At 52.9% G+C, this 16,131-nt stretch overlaps 1 long non-coding RNA gene and 3 gene segments (V, D, J or C); 3 read left to right on the top strand and 1 right to left on the bottom strand.

Moving 5' to 3' along the window:
- The window catches only part of LOC101287043 (immunoglobulin heavy variable 4-38-2-like), a 195,574-nt gene extending 184,381 nt beyond the window's left edge, over positions 1–11,193 (top strand). Inside the window, 1 exon segment of the V gene segment in view lies at positions 11,133–11,193. Coding sequence covers positions 11,133–11,147 — 15 coding nt within the window.
- The window catches only part of LOC105748033 (immunoglobulin gamma-1 heavy chain-like), a 201,023-nt gene that overhangs the window by 128,469 nt on the left and 56,423 nt on the right, over positions 1–16,131 (top strand). Inside the window, 1 exon segment of the C gene segment in view lies at positions 12,117–12,172. Coding sequence covers positions 12,117–12,172 — 56 coding nt within the window.
- LOC125963632 (uncharacterized) overlaps positions 1–16,131 on the bottom strand; it is an 88,433-nt gene that overhangs the window by 45,462 nt on the left and 26,840 nt on the right. The gene's annotated exons all lie outside the window — the stretch shown is intronic.
- The window catches only part of LOC101277626 (Ig mu chain C region membrane-bound form-like), a 296,190-nt gene that overhangs the window by 274,196 nt on the left and 5,863 nt on the right, over positions 1–16,131 (top strand). The window contains 1 exon segment of the C gene segment in view: positions 11,533–11,587. Within this exon segment, the coding sequence occupies positions 11,533–11,587 (55 nt within the window).

The raw sequence follows: 16,131 nt of genomic DNA, 5'->3' as shown, positions 1-16,131 counted from the left end.
TTCATTTGCAAATATTTTCTCCCACTCTGAGGGTTGCCTTTTTGTCTTGTTTATGGTTTCCTTTACTGTGCAAAATCTTTTAAGTTTCATTAGGTCCCATTTGTTTATTTTTGTTTTTATTTCCATTTCTCTAGGAGGTGGGTCAAAAAGGATCTTGCTGTGATTTATGTCATAGAGTGTTCTGCTTATGTTTTCCTCTAAGAGTTTTATAGTGTCTGGCCTTACTTTTAGGTATTTAATCCATTTTAAGTGTATTTTTGAATATGGTGTTAGGGAGGGTTCTAATTTCATTCTTTCACATGTAGCTGTCCAGTTTTCCCAGCACCACTTATTGAGGCTGTCTTTTCTTAATTGTATATTCTTGCCTCCTTTATCAAAGATAAGGTGACCATAGGTGTGTGGGTTTATCTCTGGGTTTTCTATAGTGTTCCATTGATCCGTATTTCTGTTTTTGTGCTGGTACCATACTGTCTTGATTACTGTAGCTTTGTAGTATAGTCTGAGGTCAAGGAGCCTGATTCCTCCAGCTCCATTTTTCTTTCTCAAGATTGCTTTGGCTATTCGGGGTCTTTTGTGTTTCCATACAAATTGTGAAAGTTTTTGTTCTAGTTCTGTGAAAAATGCCAGTGGTAGTTTGATAGGGATTACATTGAATCTGTAGATTGCTTTGGATAGTATAGTCATTTTCACAATGTTGATTCTGCCAATCCGAGAACATGGTATATCTCTCCATCTGTTTCTACCATCTTTCATTTCTTTCATCAGTGCCTTATAGTTTTCTGCATACAGGTCTTTTGTCTCCTTAGGTATGTTTATTCCTAGGTATTTTATTCTTTTTGTTGCAATGGTAAACGGGAGTGTTTCCTTAATTTCTCTTTCAGGTTTTTCATCATTAGTGTATAGGAATGCAAGAGATTTCTGTGCATTAATTTTGTATCCTGCTACTTTGCCAAATTCATTGATTAGTTCTAGTAGTTTTCTGGTAGCATCTTTAGGATTCTCTATATATAGCATCATGACATCTGCAAACAGTGACAATTTTACTTCTTTTCTGATTCGGATTCCTTTTATTTCTTTTTCGTCTCTGATTGCTGTGGTTAAAACTTCCAAAACTGGGCTTCCCTGGTGGTGCAGTGGTTGAGGGTCCGCCTGCTGATGCAGGGGACACAGGTTTGTGCCCCGGTCTGGGAAGATCCCACATGCCGCGGAGCGGCTGGGCCCATTAGCCATGGCTGCTGAGCCTGTGCATCCGGAGCCTGTGCTCCACAGCAGGAGAGGCCACAACAGTGAGAGGCCCGCATTCAGCAAAAAAAAAAAAAAAAAAACTTCCAAAACTATGTTGAATAATAGTGGTGAGAGTGGACAACCTTGTCTTCTTTCTGATCTTAGAGGAAATGGTTTCAGCTTTTCACCGTTGTGAACGATGTTGGCTGTGGGTTTGTCATATATGGTTTGTTTGTTCTTCTTTTTCTAATTCTCTTAGGTGGTAAGTTAGGTTGTTTATTTGAGGCTTTACTTGTTTATTGAAGAAGGTCTGTATCGCTCTAAACTTCTCTTTAAGAACTGCTTTTGCTGCATCCCATAGATTTTGTATGCCTCTGCTTTCATTGCATTTGTCTCAAGGTATCTTTCAATTTCCTCTTTGATTTCATTGTTGACCCACTGGTTTTTCAGTAACTTGTTGTTTTGTTTCCACATAATCATTTTTTTTCTCATTTCTTTTCCTGTCGTTGATTTCTAGTTTCATGCTGCTGTGGTCAGAGAAGATGCATGAAATAATTTCTATACTCTTAAATTTGTTGAGCCTTGTTTTGTGCCCTAGTATATGATCAATCCTAAAGAATGTTCCACGTGCGCTTGAAAAGAATGTTTATTCTGGTTTTTCTGGATGTAATGTCCTGATAATATTAATTAAGTCTAACAGTTTTATTGTATCATTTTGGATCTCTGTTGCTTTATTGATTCTCTGTCTAGAAGATCTGTCCATTGATGTGAGTAGGGTGTTAAATTCTCCTACTATTATTCTGTTCCCATTGATTTCTCCCTTTATGTCTGTTAGCATTTGTTTTATGTATTTAGGTGCTCTTATATTAGGTGCATATATGTTGAAGAGTGTAATATCCTCTTCTTGTATTGATCCTTTTATCGTTATATAGTGTCCTTCTTTATCTTTCTTTATGGCCTATGTTTTAAAGTCAATTTTGTCTGATATGAGTATTGCAATCCCCACTTTCTTGTCATTTCCTTTTACATGAAATATCATTTTCCATCCTTCTCTTTCAATCTATGTGTGTCCTTTGCCCTAAAGTGGGTCTCTGGTAGACAGCATATTGTTGGATTTTGGTTTTGTAATCCAATCTGCCACTCTATGTCTTTTGATTGGAGCAGTTAATCCATCGACATTTAAGGTAATTTTTGATATGTATTTATGGCCATTTTAAACTTCATTTTCCAGTTGATTCTATATTTCTTCTTTGTTCCTTTTTTTCTTTTTGTCTTCCCTTTTGTGGTTTAATGATTTCCCTTTATATTATGCTTGTGTTCTCTTCTTTTTGGTTTTTGTGAACCTACTGTATGGTTTTGACTTGTGGTTGCCCTGTTTTTCAAATGTGTTAACCCCTTCTTATATCTACTTTCTTTAGACTGATATTTATGTAGGCTCAAACAACTTCTTTAAAAAAAAAACTGCATTTTCTTACTTTCCTCCTCCATATTTTATGGTTTTGTTTTTTTTTTTTTTTTGCGGTACGCAGGCCTCTCACTGTTGTGGCCTCTCCCATTGCAGAGCACAGTCTCCAGACGCGCAGGTTCAGCAACCATGGCTCACGGGCCCAGCCGCTCCACGACATGTGGGATCTTCCTGGACCAGGGCATGAACCCATGTCCCCTGCATCAGCAGGCAGACTCTCAACCACTGCACCACCAGGGAAGCCCCATATTTTATGATTTTGATGTCCTCTTTTACATTTTCATACTTATCATTTTGCTGTTTGTGGTTATCATTGCTTTCACAAAAATTTTTTGATTTTTTAATCTGTATACTTGCTTAAATAATTTGCTTTCCAATTGTGATTTTTCTCTTTCCTATAGCTTCTTACTTCTTTTCTACTTAGAGAAGGTCTTTCAATATTTCTTTTAGGATAGGATTAGTATTGCTGTATTCTTTTAGTTTTTCCTTGTCTGGGAAATACTTTACCTCTCTTTCTATTCTAAATAATCTTGCTGGGTAGAGTATCTTAGGTTGCAGGTTTTTCCCTTTCAGAACTTTGAATATAACTTGCCACTCCCTTCTGGCCTGCAGTGTTTCTGTAGAGAAATCAGCTGATAGCCTCATGGGGGTTCCCTCATAATTAACTCTTTGTTCTTCTCTTACTGCCTTAGAATCATCTCTGTATCTTTAACTTTTGTCATTTTAATTATATCTTGGTGTAGGTCTGTTTGTTTTCATCTTGTTTGGAACCCTCTGTGCATCCTGTATCTGGATGTCTGTTTCCTTCTTTAGGTTTGGGAAGTTTTCCACCATAATTTCTTCAAATACAACTTCAATCCCCTTTTCTCTTTCTTCTCCTTCTGTAATCCCTATTATGTGTAGATTGGCCTGCTTACATTATCCCATATGTCTCTTATATTGCTTTCATTATTTTCATTTGGCTTTCTATCTGCTGATTTGGTTGGGTAATTTCCACTATTCTGTCCTCCAGGTCACTTATTCTTTCTTCTGCATTATTCATTCTGCTCTTCCTTGCCTTGAGCTCAACTTTCATCTCAGCAAATGAATTTTCTAATTTTTCTTGGCTTCACCTTTTAGTTTCTAGTTCCTTTTTACAGTAATCTGCATTTCTGTCAATAGCCTTTCTTAATTCCTTCAGTATTTTCATTGCTGACTTTTTGAACTTGGTGTCTGAAGAAGTCTGTTTCATTGTTTGTTCCTCCAAGGGAATTCTCTTGGTCTTTTACCTGAGAGTGGTTCCTCTGCTTCATTTGCCTTATATTTCTCTTACTCTGTGAGTTTAGGAGAAACAATTATCTATTGTAGTCTTGGAGGGCTATATATGTGGGGGCGTCTCTGTGTAGCTTGTGTGGGCTTAATATTTTTTGGTACAAGGGCTGTTTTTAGTGTGGATACCTGCCACCTCTTTCCTCAGTGAGTGTTGGCTGTTTTCTCCTTGATAGGAAGTGTGACTGGTGTTGTGGTGACCAAAGCCTGCACTGGATGTTGAGCAGGGCTTCCTGTTTTTGCTCTGTGGTTGTCCCAGCCCTGTTGGGGGAAGGGCCTACTCCCTAGTTGTTGGAGTAGAAGCCCCAAGATCTGTTTCTGAGCTGCAGTCTAAGGTAGGAGGTATTGGAGTGTGCCCACTGCGAGAGGAGCCGCTGAGTATTTCTCCACTGGAGCTGTCCACCAGTAGTGTGCTCTGTGGTGTCACCTGTCACCTGTTGTGATGGCTCACAAAGTACACTGTTGCTGGCACTGCCCTTGGCCCCACCTCAACTGTGGGGATGCCAGCAATCAGCCCTGGGGTCGCTTAGGCATTGTTTTCATAAGGTCACCAGCACAGATCCACTGAAGTCAGGTCCCAGGACCACAGTGGTCATGCACCTGGACCCACTGTGAGTGTTATGGAGGCAGCTCAGACCCAGACCCAGCCCAGCCCCCATGTGCATGTGCCCAGAAAGCCCACAGCTGCTAAGGCCAGACCCACCCCAGCCGTGGGAACACCTGTTGTCTGCCTACAGGCACCGAGTTTACAGCTCACACAGCCACGGGAAGAGGTTTCAGCCCTGCTTCCTACATCGTGCAGCCCCTGGGGTTCACCTCTGTGAGGGGGCAACCTGTTGGCACACACTCCTGGAGCCCACTGAGGTGGCGTCCTGTCTAGTGCATGGAGAAAGAGGCTGCTATGGAATATCCCGCCCCACTCTTCCCTTCATGTCCCACTTAACAATGGTACTTAGCTTCTATGGCAGACCCAGTCTTCTTCCGCATACACCCTGGTTGCAGCCGTACCACACTCCAGCCCCCTCAGTCTGTCTCCACACAGCCAACACCAGTCCTCTCCCCAGGTCTGACCTCCGAAGCCTAACCTTCAGCATCCAGCCCCTGCCTATACCAACAGAGGTACGTCTCAGACCGGGACACTCAGAGCAATGGCAAGGTCTGTCTGTACAGGTCTCCCTCTGTTCTGCCTGCCACAAACCAGTTGCTGCACTCTCCTCCAAACCTCTGAAGCACCCCCCACTACCTGCCAGCTGATCTCACTGGTGAGGGGTCTTCCCAGGGTGTGGGAACCTTTCCTCTTTTACAGCTCCTTCCCAGGGGTGCAGGTCACATCCCGCTTCCTCTTTTTTTCTCTTCTTTTATTCTACCCGGTTATGTGGAGGTCTTTCTTGTCCTTTCATGTGTCTGAGGTCTTCTTCCAGTGCTCAGTAAAGTGTTCTGTGAGAATTGTTCCATATGTAGGTGGTTTTGATGTATCTGTAGGAGGAGGTGAGCTCCACATTCTTCTACTCCACCATCTTGATTCCCTCTTTGTTATCCGTCTTTTTATAGACGAGGGAACTCAAGTCTCAAGGCATTTATGTGAGTTTTCCAGGGGAAGGCTGTAGTAAATGTGGACCCGGAGTTGACTGTGACTCTGCAGACACAGAAGTCCTGATCCTTCCTGCTGCAAGAGGAGTGGGTCGGGTCCACGCACTGCAGGGGCTGCAGGGAATTGGTGTGGCTCAGAGCAGATGCAGCACCACCAGCAGAAAAGCAACTCACCATATGTGGGCTAACTGCAGTGAGTCAGTGATGGAGGGGGTGGCGCATTTGGATATGAAGGCCAGCACATCATCAGGTCTTCAGAGGGGGCTCTTCCTGTTCTGGAATCTGAGGGAGCCATGTTTCCTGGTTCTGTTCATCCCTAGACCTCATCCACAGAAAAGCCACTTTCTCCAGCACAGTGTGGGTGCCAGAACCAACGGTCATTGGGAGCCTTCCAAGAATTCCAAGGGCGATGTGCTCTTCTCCCTTCCTTTCACCTTCAGCTGGAAATTTACGATGGCAGGAGTCTGTGGGAACAATGTGGAAGGAGTTCATGGCAGGAAAGAACCTCAAACTCCAAGTCAAGAAAGCCCTAAGGAGAAAAGCTGGCAAACTGCCTCAAACATGCATAAGGCTTGGCAGTGCCAACAAATGCATGCAAGCAAATGCACACAGCGATGATAGGGCCATTTGTCGGGCACCCCTCCCTGTCCTGTATGGTGTGGGGGATTGCCTGACACCCTTGGCCCCACCTAAGCCTATGGATGCCCCCTCTGGGGACTGTTGGCCAAGCACTGACCTTGACCTGATGTACTGTAACCTTAGGGCAAAGGAGGGGTGAAGGGGGTGTCATGATCCCTGAGACTTTGTTGAAGATCCAGGTCACTGTACTGAAGGGACAGGCATGTCCCTCTGTCAAAGGCATGCTGCCATCAGGATCTGAACCCCAGGAGCTCCTGCGCCCATCACTGAAAACCCACTGACATTGCTCACCCCCTTTCCTGTGGCAGCTCCCAGGGGCAACCAGCCTGTGCCAGGCAGAAAGAAGAGGCTAAAATGAGGTGCTCGTAGAGCAGCTCAACCTCCCCAGATCTCCCAGAGGAGGGTGTTCCCGGGTGCAGGGACTGCACAGTCAGGGGAGGCTGTGGACGCAGCATCGTTCTTGACATGGAGGTGTGGGAGCAGCTGGGGCTTCTCTTCTTGCATAAAAGGCCAGGCTGCAATGAGAGTGCATTTGTTCCTGCCCTTCCTTCCTGCCGCAGGTGCTGTGGGAGCACTTCATGCTTCTAACCATGGCAGCAACTCTGTAGTCATGAGGGAATGGCCAAGACATCCTCAGAGACACAGCCCGCCACCCCCGTGTCCTCAGCACTGAGCAAGTTCCCACCCCAGCTCCTCGTTCTGTGGGGAGGCCAGCCAGCTTTGGTTGTCCTGTTGAAGATCAGGCCTGCTGTCCCCTGTAGCTGGAGGTGTCCTTCCCGTAGAGTGTGGTGACACTCCCAGTCAGTGTCCTCCTCCCAGGACCGTGGGGGAACTTAGGAGACTTCTCAAAACTTTAACCACGCCCCCCACTGCCTCTTCTGGGTTGTAGGGGTGGAGGGGGGAACAGGCCAGCAGGCACTAGAATCTTTTGTTCATTTTTTGACTACTGCCTTTTGAAATTTATAGCATGTGTTGGTGTCCCCCCACACTTACTAAAAAATTTTTGTAAGTTGTTACCTTTTTCTCTGGTTTTTACCCTTTTTTGCTCATGTCCTTGGGTATTAAAAGAGGTAATTCCTGTTTCTTTTCCTTTTTTTTAAGATGTTTCTTTTATGTGGACAATGTTTAAAGTCTTTATTGAATTTGTTATAATGTTGCTTCTGTTTTATGTTTGTTCTTTTGGCCGTGAGGCATGTGGGATCTTAGCTCCCCAACCAGGGATCAAACACGCACCCCCTTCACATTGGAAGGTGAAGTCTTAACCACTGGACCGCCAGGGAAATCCGCCTGTTTCCTTTCCCTTTGGTAACGTCTTGCAACTCTTGATTTGTTGGCTGAAGCAACCACGTGCCCTTGTATGCCTTCTGAACTGATCAATGAAGCACCAAGCACTTTTTCCTCTTGTGTTTTTGCCCATAAGGACCTTCCTTCTGGAGCAAAATGTCCAGAGACCAGTTCCCCAAGGGTGGAGGCCATCAGAAGCCGAATCTCAGATACAAAGCACTCCCCGCACAAACGTGAGGAAGGTCCTCCTCACTTGCCAAAGTGCACCGGCATTCTGGCCATCCGGTCTACCACAGTGCCAGCTCTAGGAAAACAGGACCCTGGAGTGGGATTAGCTCGCCAGGGCTGCAGGGCCATGGGGAGCCCTGGGCCCAGCCGCAGCCCCCGCCCTTAAGCAAGGCCTCCGATCACCCGAGCACATGTCACCTCTGACTCTTCCATCTCCTGGACACTGTGGTCCAGACGTTCAAGGAGCACAGGGAATGTGGTTCCCACCTGCCTCCCGCCGCGGACGTCAAGGCCAGGAGCCATCTGTAGCTCACTGGCTATTTACTGAGGTAATTGCATGGATGTGTCCTGACTCTAATGAGGCAGCTGAGTGACCAGGGCACCCTGGCCTCAGGGGTCCAGTCCTCAGCTTGACTGCAACTCCTGCTCAGGACAGCCCAGCTGTCCTGGGAGATGCCTTCCCAGCCACCTGCTCCAGAGTGGGGTGGGGGCACCTTATGGGACACAGCTGTGGGCAGAAGCTGGGAGACTGACTCAGCATGGCCAATGGGCCCAGTTCTGGCCACCCCATTACAGAGACCCAGACGCCTCACCTGGCACTCGCTGGGGCACACACCTGTAACACACATGTCCTTTCTCTGGCACATGCTTGAAGTGGGTGGGGGCAGGAGCGGCATCCCAGGACTTGGCCATGGGATGCTATAGCAGGAGCCCAGCCTGGGCATGAGCACAGCCAGCCATGTGGCCTGCAGGCTCCAGACCCACCACTGCTGCCCTGACCCAAGTTCTGCACACCATTGCCAGGAAGGGGGGCCGGGGCAGCCTTTCTCTGAAGGGCTCAAAAAGCTCTACCGAAGCCAGATCCTGCCACACCTGGGGGCCAAGGGGACATGCCAGCCCCCAAGGGCAGAGCTGCACTCTCCACAGGGTACACGATATTGCAGACTGGCTGATCCTCTGCTGTGCTGAAGAGACAGGGCCCGGGCTGGGTGGGGCCTGAGACACGGGGCTGGAGGAGAGGGGCTGGCAGGGCACGGTGGGCACCTCCCCTCCCCCAGGCAAAAAACCAGATGGCTGGAAGGCCAGAGCAGACATTTCCTGGAGGGCCTGGCACAGCCCCACCCCCCATTTCCTTAAAGGGAGATCAGAGGCCCTGGAGCACAGGGAGAGACTCTCAAAAAGGCTCCCCATCCTTCAGCCTCTTTGCTGAGCACACAGGCCACCTTTAAATCAGGCTACATCCAACCACCTGCCATTCTCCTCCAGGCACAGGGCCCAGCCTCTGGGTCTTGGGGTCAGCTGGACTCGCACACACACACACACACACACACACACACACAGACTTTCCCACATGCTATCCACTGACACCTCCCACAGCAAGCCTCCAGGGCATCATCACCCCCTCCCAGTCCCCAGCCATGTCTGTGCCCTTCTGTCCACCCCTGGCAGTGGTCCATGGGCGAGCACGCCCACCACACTTACACCTGGCCTCTGGCCACCTGTGAGCATCTCCCCTCCATGAGGGCCCACACTTGGCACACCTGTGGGTCCTGGCACCCCAGCCCCAGGTTCAACGCTGCTGAGTACAGGCCTCCTCTTCCCCTCCCCTGGGACCCCCCAGGGTTCACGCAGCTCTGGGAGGGGGAATCCACTCCTTTAGACCATCATGCCCCTCCCCTCGCACCCTCCCTCCAGCCAGGGCCATCAAAAGAGCTGAGACCCTCCCCGAGGACCAGCAGCCAGGGGACATGGCAGGGATCCGACCGTGTGGGCACACAGTGGTCCAGCATCAGCACAGCCCCAGCCCCCCTGGAGCCCCGTTACCACAGAGGGCAGCGAAAGTCCTCACAGTGCTAACAAGGGGGCTGCTGCCAGCGCCACAGCTGCGACCAGAGAGACCCTGACAGACCCTCCAGGGCACGCCGGCAGGAGCCAGCCACCTTGCGGTCAGCAACGGCCCAGGACCCCGCCCACTGCCATGGCAGGGCTTTCTCCACCTGAGAACCTAGGTCCAGTGCAGGTGGGCGCGAGACAGCCTTGAATATGCTCTCATTTCTAAAAGAAAAAGGAAACCACGCAGGCAGCCTTCAACACTTGCAGGATTATTAGCAGAGCGGCAAATAATCTGTAACCAGCCCAGGAATGAGTGTGGGGACTGGTGGGCAGGGGTCTCCCGTGGGCCCTGTGGCTGACCTGCCCCAGCTCCACCTCGCCCGCTGCCCGCCCTTGGGGCTCTGGCCGAGCCAGGAACCACAGTGCTAGCTGGGGCCACGGTGACTGACAACTTTACAAAACCCCTGGGCAGAGAGGCCCCAGGGCAGCTGGGTCCTCGCCCTGAGGGCTCACAGTTGGGTGCACAAGGGGGGCGGGTAGGGAGCCCGAAGAAGGAGTGTCACATGTGCCACCTGGGAAGGTGAAGGGACTTTCCAGGAGGGCACGAGATGGGACACGTTCCAGGCAAGGGACTGGGTCCCTGAGGCCTGGGGAAGGGGTACTGGGTTGAGGGGAGCCCAGCTGGGAATCGAGGAGGTCTGGGCGGCCCTGAGCCTCCGAGCAGCAGGCTGCACAGAAGGCCAAAGGGAAAACGTGACCTCGTGGGAGCAAAGCAAGTCAGGGGTCTGGAGGATGTCCAGTCCCAGACCACGGGGTTCTGGCGGGAGGGTGCTTGCAGGGGCAGGGGCTGGGCGGTCTCTTCAAGCAGGGAGCAGACCTTCCAGCTCCTGGGGGCTCCCTGGGGAGCCTGGGTGCAGGTCTCTGGGCCCCCCAGCACGGGGCCAGCTCACTGTGCCTATATGCTAACTTTGACCTCTGGGGCCAGGGGACCCTGGTCACCGTCTCCTCGGGTGAGGGTCCCCCACGGCTGCTCCGCCTGAGCCGTGGGCCAGGTCCCTGGGGTCTGTGGCTGCACCACCACTGCCTGTGGTCCCATTCGGGACCAGGCCTGGGAGCTGACAGAGCCCCTGGAGGTGAGCCAGCTGAGAGCTGGGCCGAGAGGCCCTGGGACAGGGGCGGCTGGGAGGGAGGAGCCCTGAGCAGAGCTTCCCCAGGGCCGGGGCCTGTGTGCCTCAGGGCGACCAGAACCGCTTCAGCGCTTGGGGCCAGGGCACCCAGGCCACCATCTCCTCGGGTGAGATGGCTCTCTGCCTCCTCTGTCCTGGGCCAGGGGAAAACCTCCAGAGAGTCCTTGACCCGTGTGGGACGCTCGGGGGTCCCCGGGGGGAGGCTGCTCCTGAGGCCATCTGCCTCCCCGTCCTGCGGAAATGGGACCTCTGCTGGTGGAACAGTCTGGACGGAGCGGGTTCTGCGCCCGGGGCCGCAGAGACCTGGGGGTAGGGCTTCGGGTGGGACCAGGAGGCTGCCAGGGGCTTGGGTTTTTGTACACCTCCCAACGGAGCCCATGGCATTGTGACAACTGGTTACCTGGGGCCAGGGGCTCCTGGTCACCGTCTCCTCAGGTGAGTCCTCACCAGCCCTCCTGCCTCACTTTCTCTGAGACTTTTTTGCTGCATTTGGGGGGAAAACGAGGCTGTCTGGGTCTCAGGTCTAGAGGGCCTGGGGGGCTCGGAAAGAGGGCTGAGGGGGCCCAGGCTCACCCCAGCAGGGAGCAGAGGTTCCAGACGCCCTCTCTGGATGGGCTCTGCAGCCAGAGCTTTCCCTGGGGGTCTCAGCCACCCGGGGGCTCTGGGGTCCCAAGGTCCCCAGCCCTGCCGGCCACAGTAGGTGCTGTGCGAGGTGGCCCGGCGGTCTTGGCCGGCCACCAGTTATTGCTCGGGGTCCCGGCATAGTTGTCACAGTGTGACAACTGGTATGACCCCTGGGGCCAGGGGCTCCTGGTCACCGTCTCCTCAGGTGAGTCCTCAGCCCCTCCACACTTCCACCGCACTTGGGGAGACCCGTGGTGTCAGGGTCTCAATGTCAGAGGCGCGGGACACTTTGGAGGACCGGAAAGGGAGCCAGGGAGAGGGTCCCCATAAAAGGGGCCCAGAGATGGACCTCCCTGCCCCAAGGACGCCGCAGTGAGGGACAGCCAAGGCAGCTCCTTTGGCTGGTCTGGCCATTTGATTCGAGCATCACCGCGTCACCAGGGGCTTCCGTCAGCTTTCTGGGGCAGGCGGCTGGCTGTTTGATGTTGATTGGACTTCTGAGTTTGAGTTAAGGATTCGTGATTCGTGGTCAGGCAGCCTAGGCGGGCAGTGGTCTGGCTTCTGGGCGCCAGGCTGGGATGTGGGGTCTCCGGGTCAGCCTGGAGGGGGCAGGGCCATCAGAGGGTTCCGGGGCCCTCCGGATAAGTGACTCGGACCGTCGGCTCCCCGGGTGCCATGGGGCCGTGCCGGGCCCCCGAGGTTTTTGTGAGGTGAAGCTGGAGATCCCACCACAGTGATTACTACGGTATAGACGCCTGGGGCCAAGGGATCGATGTCACCGTCTCCTCAGGTAAGAATGGCCCCTCCAGGGCCTTTATTTTCTGCTCCTGTCTCTGGGGTTTCTGGGCATCGCCGTCTGGTCCTCAGGACGTGTCTGTGTCCGCCGGGGGACTGGGCAGACTGGCCAGGAGGGGACCAGGACCAGGCGCCCTAGGGATTTCAGAGCCTCTGGATTTTCTGATGTCTTTCAAAAATCGGAATACTGCCGGCATTCAAGAGGCGGCTGCAGGCGGGAAGGGCCACCTGTGGGGGAGTCCCAGGACCCCCTCGGCGGCAGGACAGTTTGGTCTATGGCAAGAGATAATTTGGCTGCTACAATCATAGAGTCAGTTGAGGACTGTGCCTTGATGATTGTGTTTCTAGAACCACAGGAATGCCACATGTGGAAGGCATAGTGAAATATCCTCTTCAGATATGAGGTGTGCTCTGCGCTAGATTGTACTTCAAATTCTTTATTGGTTAGGATTAGAATTGTCTGGGTGAGGATGGACGTGTAGTGTCCCGATCTTGGTGAGAGCGGGGTGCCCCAGCCCCCCGAAAGGAAGAGCCTGGGGAGGTTACAGGTACCGGGCTTTGTGGGGACACTTGCTAAGAGAAAGATACATGTTCATCGTAAGAGGCACGCTTACGAAATACTAAAAGGCAGGATATGCTTCAAGGGGGTCCTGATGATCAGGAAAATTGTGACTTTAGAATGTGAGAGACTTTTAATGTATTTTAAATTTTATCATTCAATTAACAACTGTGAATCCTGTCTTTGGGGAGTTGATAGGGGTGCAAGTTTGGCCGAGAAGTAGTAACTCGGTACTGTCGGCCCCCTGCCCTGTTTCAAGGCTGAGTTTTGGCAACAATAAATTCGGCTTATTTTATTAATTAATTGGTGGTGCTGAGTTAGTCAAGATGGCCGCGTGTGGGGCTGGCCCCCTGCAGCAGGTGGCAGGAAGCAGATGAGCCGAGAGTCTATTTCAGGAAGCAAGAAAACACAGTTGGTACATTTATAGCTCATGGCCACCAAGGTGTGGTTTGGTGAGGGTGTTGCGCAGCCCACAAAACTGAAAATGTTCCACTGAACACAACAACACCTGGAAAATTTGCATTTCTAAATTAAGGCAAAGATGTTGACAGAAACTAGAAGGTTCCCCTTTTCACTATTTGAATCTATTTCAGTTTTAGCTTATCAACTGCTCGTTTATATTCATTTTCAAAGTAAATATTTAAGAAAGTAAATAGTCTTAGGTGCATTTTATCAATGCATTCGTATAATGTTCTAATGGGGTATTCCTTCAAGGTAATTAATCCCAAACCATCCTCCGATGCCCTGAAGCACTGTTTTCACTATGAGTGTGCCCACAGTCTTTAGCCGGTCGATTTTCTCTTCGTGACTAAGAAACACTCTGGTATTCTGATACGGTTGCCCTCCTTTCAGTATTTTTCAAGACCACTTTGCAGGTATCCAGCTCAGGACAGATTTTAGGTGAAATGTGTGCATTCGTCATGAATTATTTCAGTTAACCATGTTGGTTGGTGGATTGAGGAGACGCAGGCGGGTGTGAGTCCGGAAGGACTCAGGACGCTTTGGAAGGGCCGTCTCTGTTCTGAGTCATCGGCCCAGCCAGCATCTTAGTGGAAGGAGCTCCCGTGGAGGGTCCGAGAGCGGGTGCCTCCAGGCCCGCCGTGGCTGGGGGTCTCCTGGGACCGCCCGGAGCAGGGGATGGCAGTCCTGGCTTCTGCCACCGGCCAGTGGGCTAGTGGTGAATCAGCCGTTTTTAAGGGATTTGGAGGAATTCTTCCAGGCCAAAGACCCCCCGGGACTTGCCCGTGACCGGGAGCCTGGAAAGGTAAGAGGAAGGCTGCCAGTGCTGCCAGATTTGCTGCTCCGGGAAATCTGTATGAAACGGTTTTGTTTTCACTCGAAGGGGAATCAGTCTTTGACTATTGCCTGTGTGGGCCCGGGTGCTTCACACACCAGGGCACCCCTTACCGTGTCCTCGCTTAAGCGGGAAAGGCGGCTCTGGGTTTTAGATCGTTGCTGTGCACTGGAAAGCAGCCTCCGCAGAGCTTTGGGATAAAGAGCACAGCTGTGCGCGGCAATTCACATAAAATGCGTTTCCCGTCATTGTTAATGAGGATTTTTCCTGGAGGGGATTTTGTCAAGTCGGACTCATTTGAGACTCGGGAGTGAGAGGAACTGGGGCCACGGGCATGTGCCCGGGAAGGCCAAGGCGCCGAGGGAAGCGTCCCCGAGGCTCTCCTCTCCCCGGAGAAGCCACGCTGCCCATTCCAGAGAGGCTGGGACCGTCCTTCTGATGAGGGCAAATGCGCCTAGGCTCTTGCAAGATGCTTTAGGGAATGTAAAGTCGCCAGCAAGCATTATCCCAGGGAGCCGAGGAAGGTGGTGGCTGACACTGCTGGGAGCCGAAGCCGGCCGGGCCCGGGGCAGGCACGGAGGAATCGGGTGCCCAGTGGGAAGGGGAGGGCAGGGACTCCGGGGAGAGGAGAGAGCAAGGGGCACAAAGGGACCTGACCCCGGGCCCAGCCCAGCTGTGCGGGATTCCTGGACCGGGTGCCTTAGCCGAGGCAAGTGGGTCTGGTGCTTTCTGGCTAGAACCACTGGGCTTTCAGGACTGTGCAGGGCTACCCTGGGCTGCCCATAGCAGGCCTGAGCTGAGCTGGACAAAACCGGACTGAACCGGGCTTTCTGAGCTGAGCTGGATTGGACTGAGCTGAGCCGGGCTTAGTGGGGCTGAACTGGACTGAACTGGGCTGAGCTGGTCTGAGCTGGGCTAAGCCGGGCTGAGCTGAGGTGGATTGGACTGAGCTGAGCCTGGTTTAACGGGTGTGAGTGGGGCTGAGCTGTGCTGAGCTGAGCTGGGCTGGGCTGAGCTGAGCTGGCCTGTGCTGGGCTGTGCTGAGCTGGGCTGGGCTGGGCTGAGCTGGGCTGGGCTGAGCTGAGCTGGGCTGTGCTGGGCTAAGCTGGGCTGAGCTGAGTTGGGCTGGGCTGAGCTGGGCTGAGCTGGGCTGTGCTGAGCTGGGCTGAGCCGGGCTGAGCCGAGCTGGGCTGAGCTGGGCTGAGCTGGTCTGGGCTGGGCTGAGCTGGGGTGAGCTGGTCTGGGCTGGGTTGAGCTGGGCTGAGCTGGGCTGAGCTGAGCTGAGCTGGGCTGAGCTGAGCTGAGCTGAGCTGGGCTGGGCTGTGCTGAGCTGTGCTGAGCTGGGCTGTGCTGAGCTGAGCTGAGCTGGGCTGAGCTGGGCTGAGCTGAGCTGGGCTGGGCTGAGCTGAGCTGAGCTGAGCTGAGCTGGGCTGGGCTGTGCTGAGCTGTGCTGAGCTGGGCTGTGCTGAGCTGAGCTGAGCTGGGCTGAGCTGGGCTGAGCTGAGCTGGGCTGGGCTGAGCTGAGCTGGGCTGGGCTGAGCTGGGCTGAGCTGGGCTGTGCTGAGCTGAGCTGAGCTGGGCTGAGCTGCGCTGCGCTGGGCTGAGCTGGGCTGGGCTGGGCTGAGCTGAGCTGGGCTGGGCTGGGCTGAGCTGAGCTGGGCTGGGCTGTGCTGAGCTGAGCTGGGCTGGGCTGGGCTGGGCTGGGCTGAGCTGGGCTGAGCTGAGCTGGGCTGAGCTGAGCTGGACTGAGCTGGGCTGAGCTGAGCTGAGCTGGACTGAGCTGGGCTGGGCTGAGCTGGACTGAGCTGGGCTGGGCTGAGCTGGGCTGAGCTGGGCTGGGCTGAGCTGAGCTGAGCTGAGCTGGGCTGGGCTGAGCTGAGCTGAGCTGAGCTGGGCTGGGCTGGGCTGAGCTGGGCTGAGCTGGGCTGAGTTGAGCTGGGCTGAGCTGGGCTGTGCTAAGCTGGGCTGAGCTGGGCTGAGCTGGGCTGGGCTGAGCTGGGCTGAGCTGGGCTGGGCTGGGCTGGGCTGAGCTGAGCTGAGCTGAGTTGAGCTGGGCTGTGCTGAGCTGGGCTGAGCTGGGCTGAGTTGAGCTGGGCTGAGC

This window comes from Orcinus orca, chromosome 2 (genome assembly GCF_937001465.1).
Source record: "Orcinus orca chromosome 2, mOrcOrc1.1, whole genome shotgun sequence".
Lineage (NCBI taxonomy): Eukaryota > Metazoa > Chordata > Mammalia > Artiodactyla > Delphinidae > Orcinus > Orcinus orca.
The sequence above is the reverse complement of the archived record's forward strand: the minus strand, read 5'-3'. Positions and strand labels throughout refer to the sequence as shown.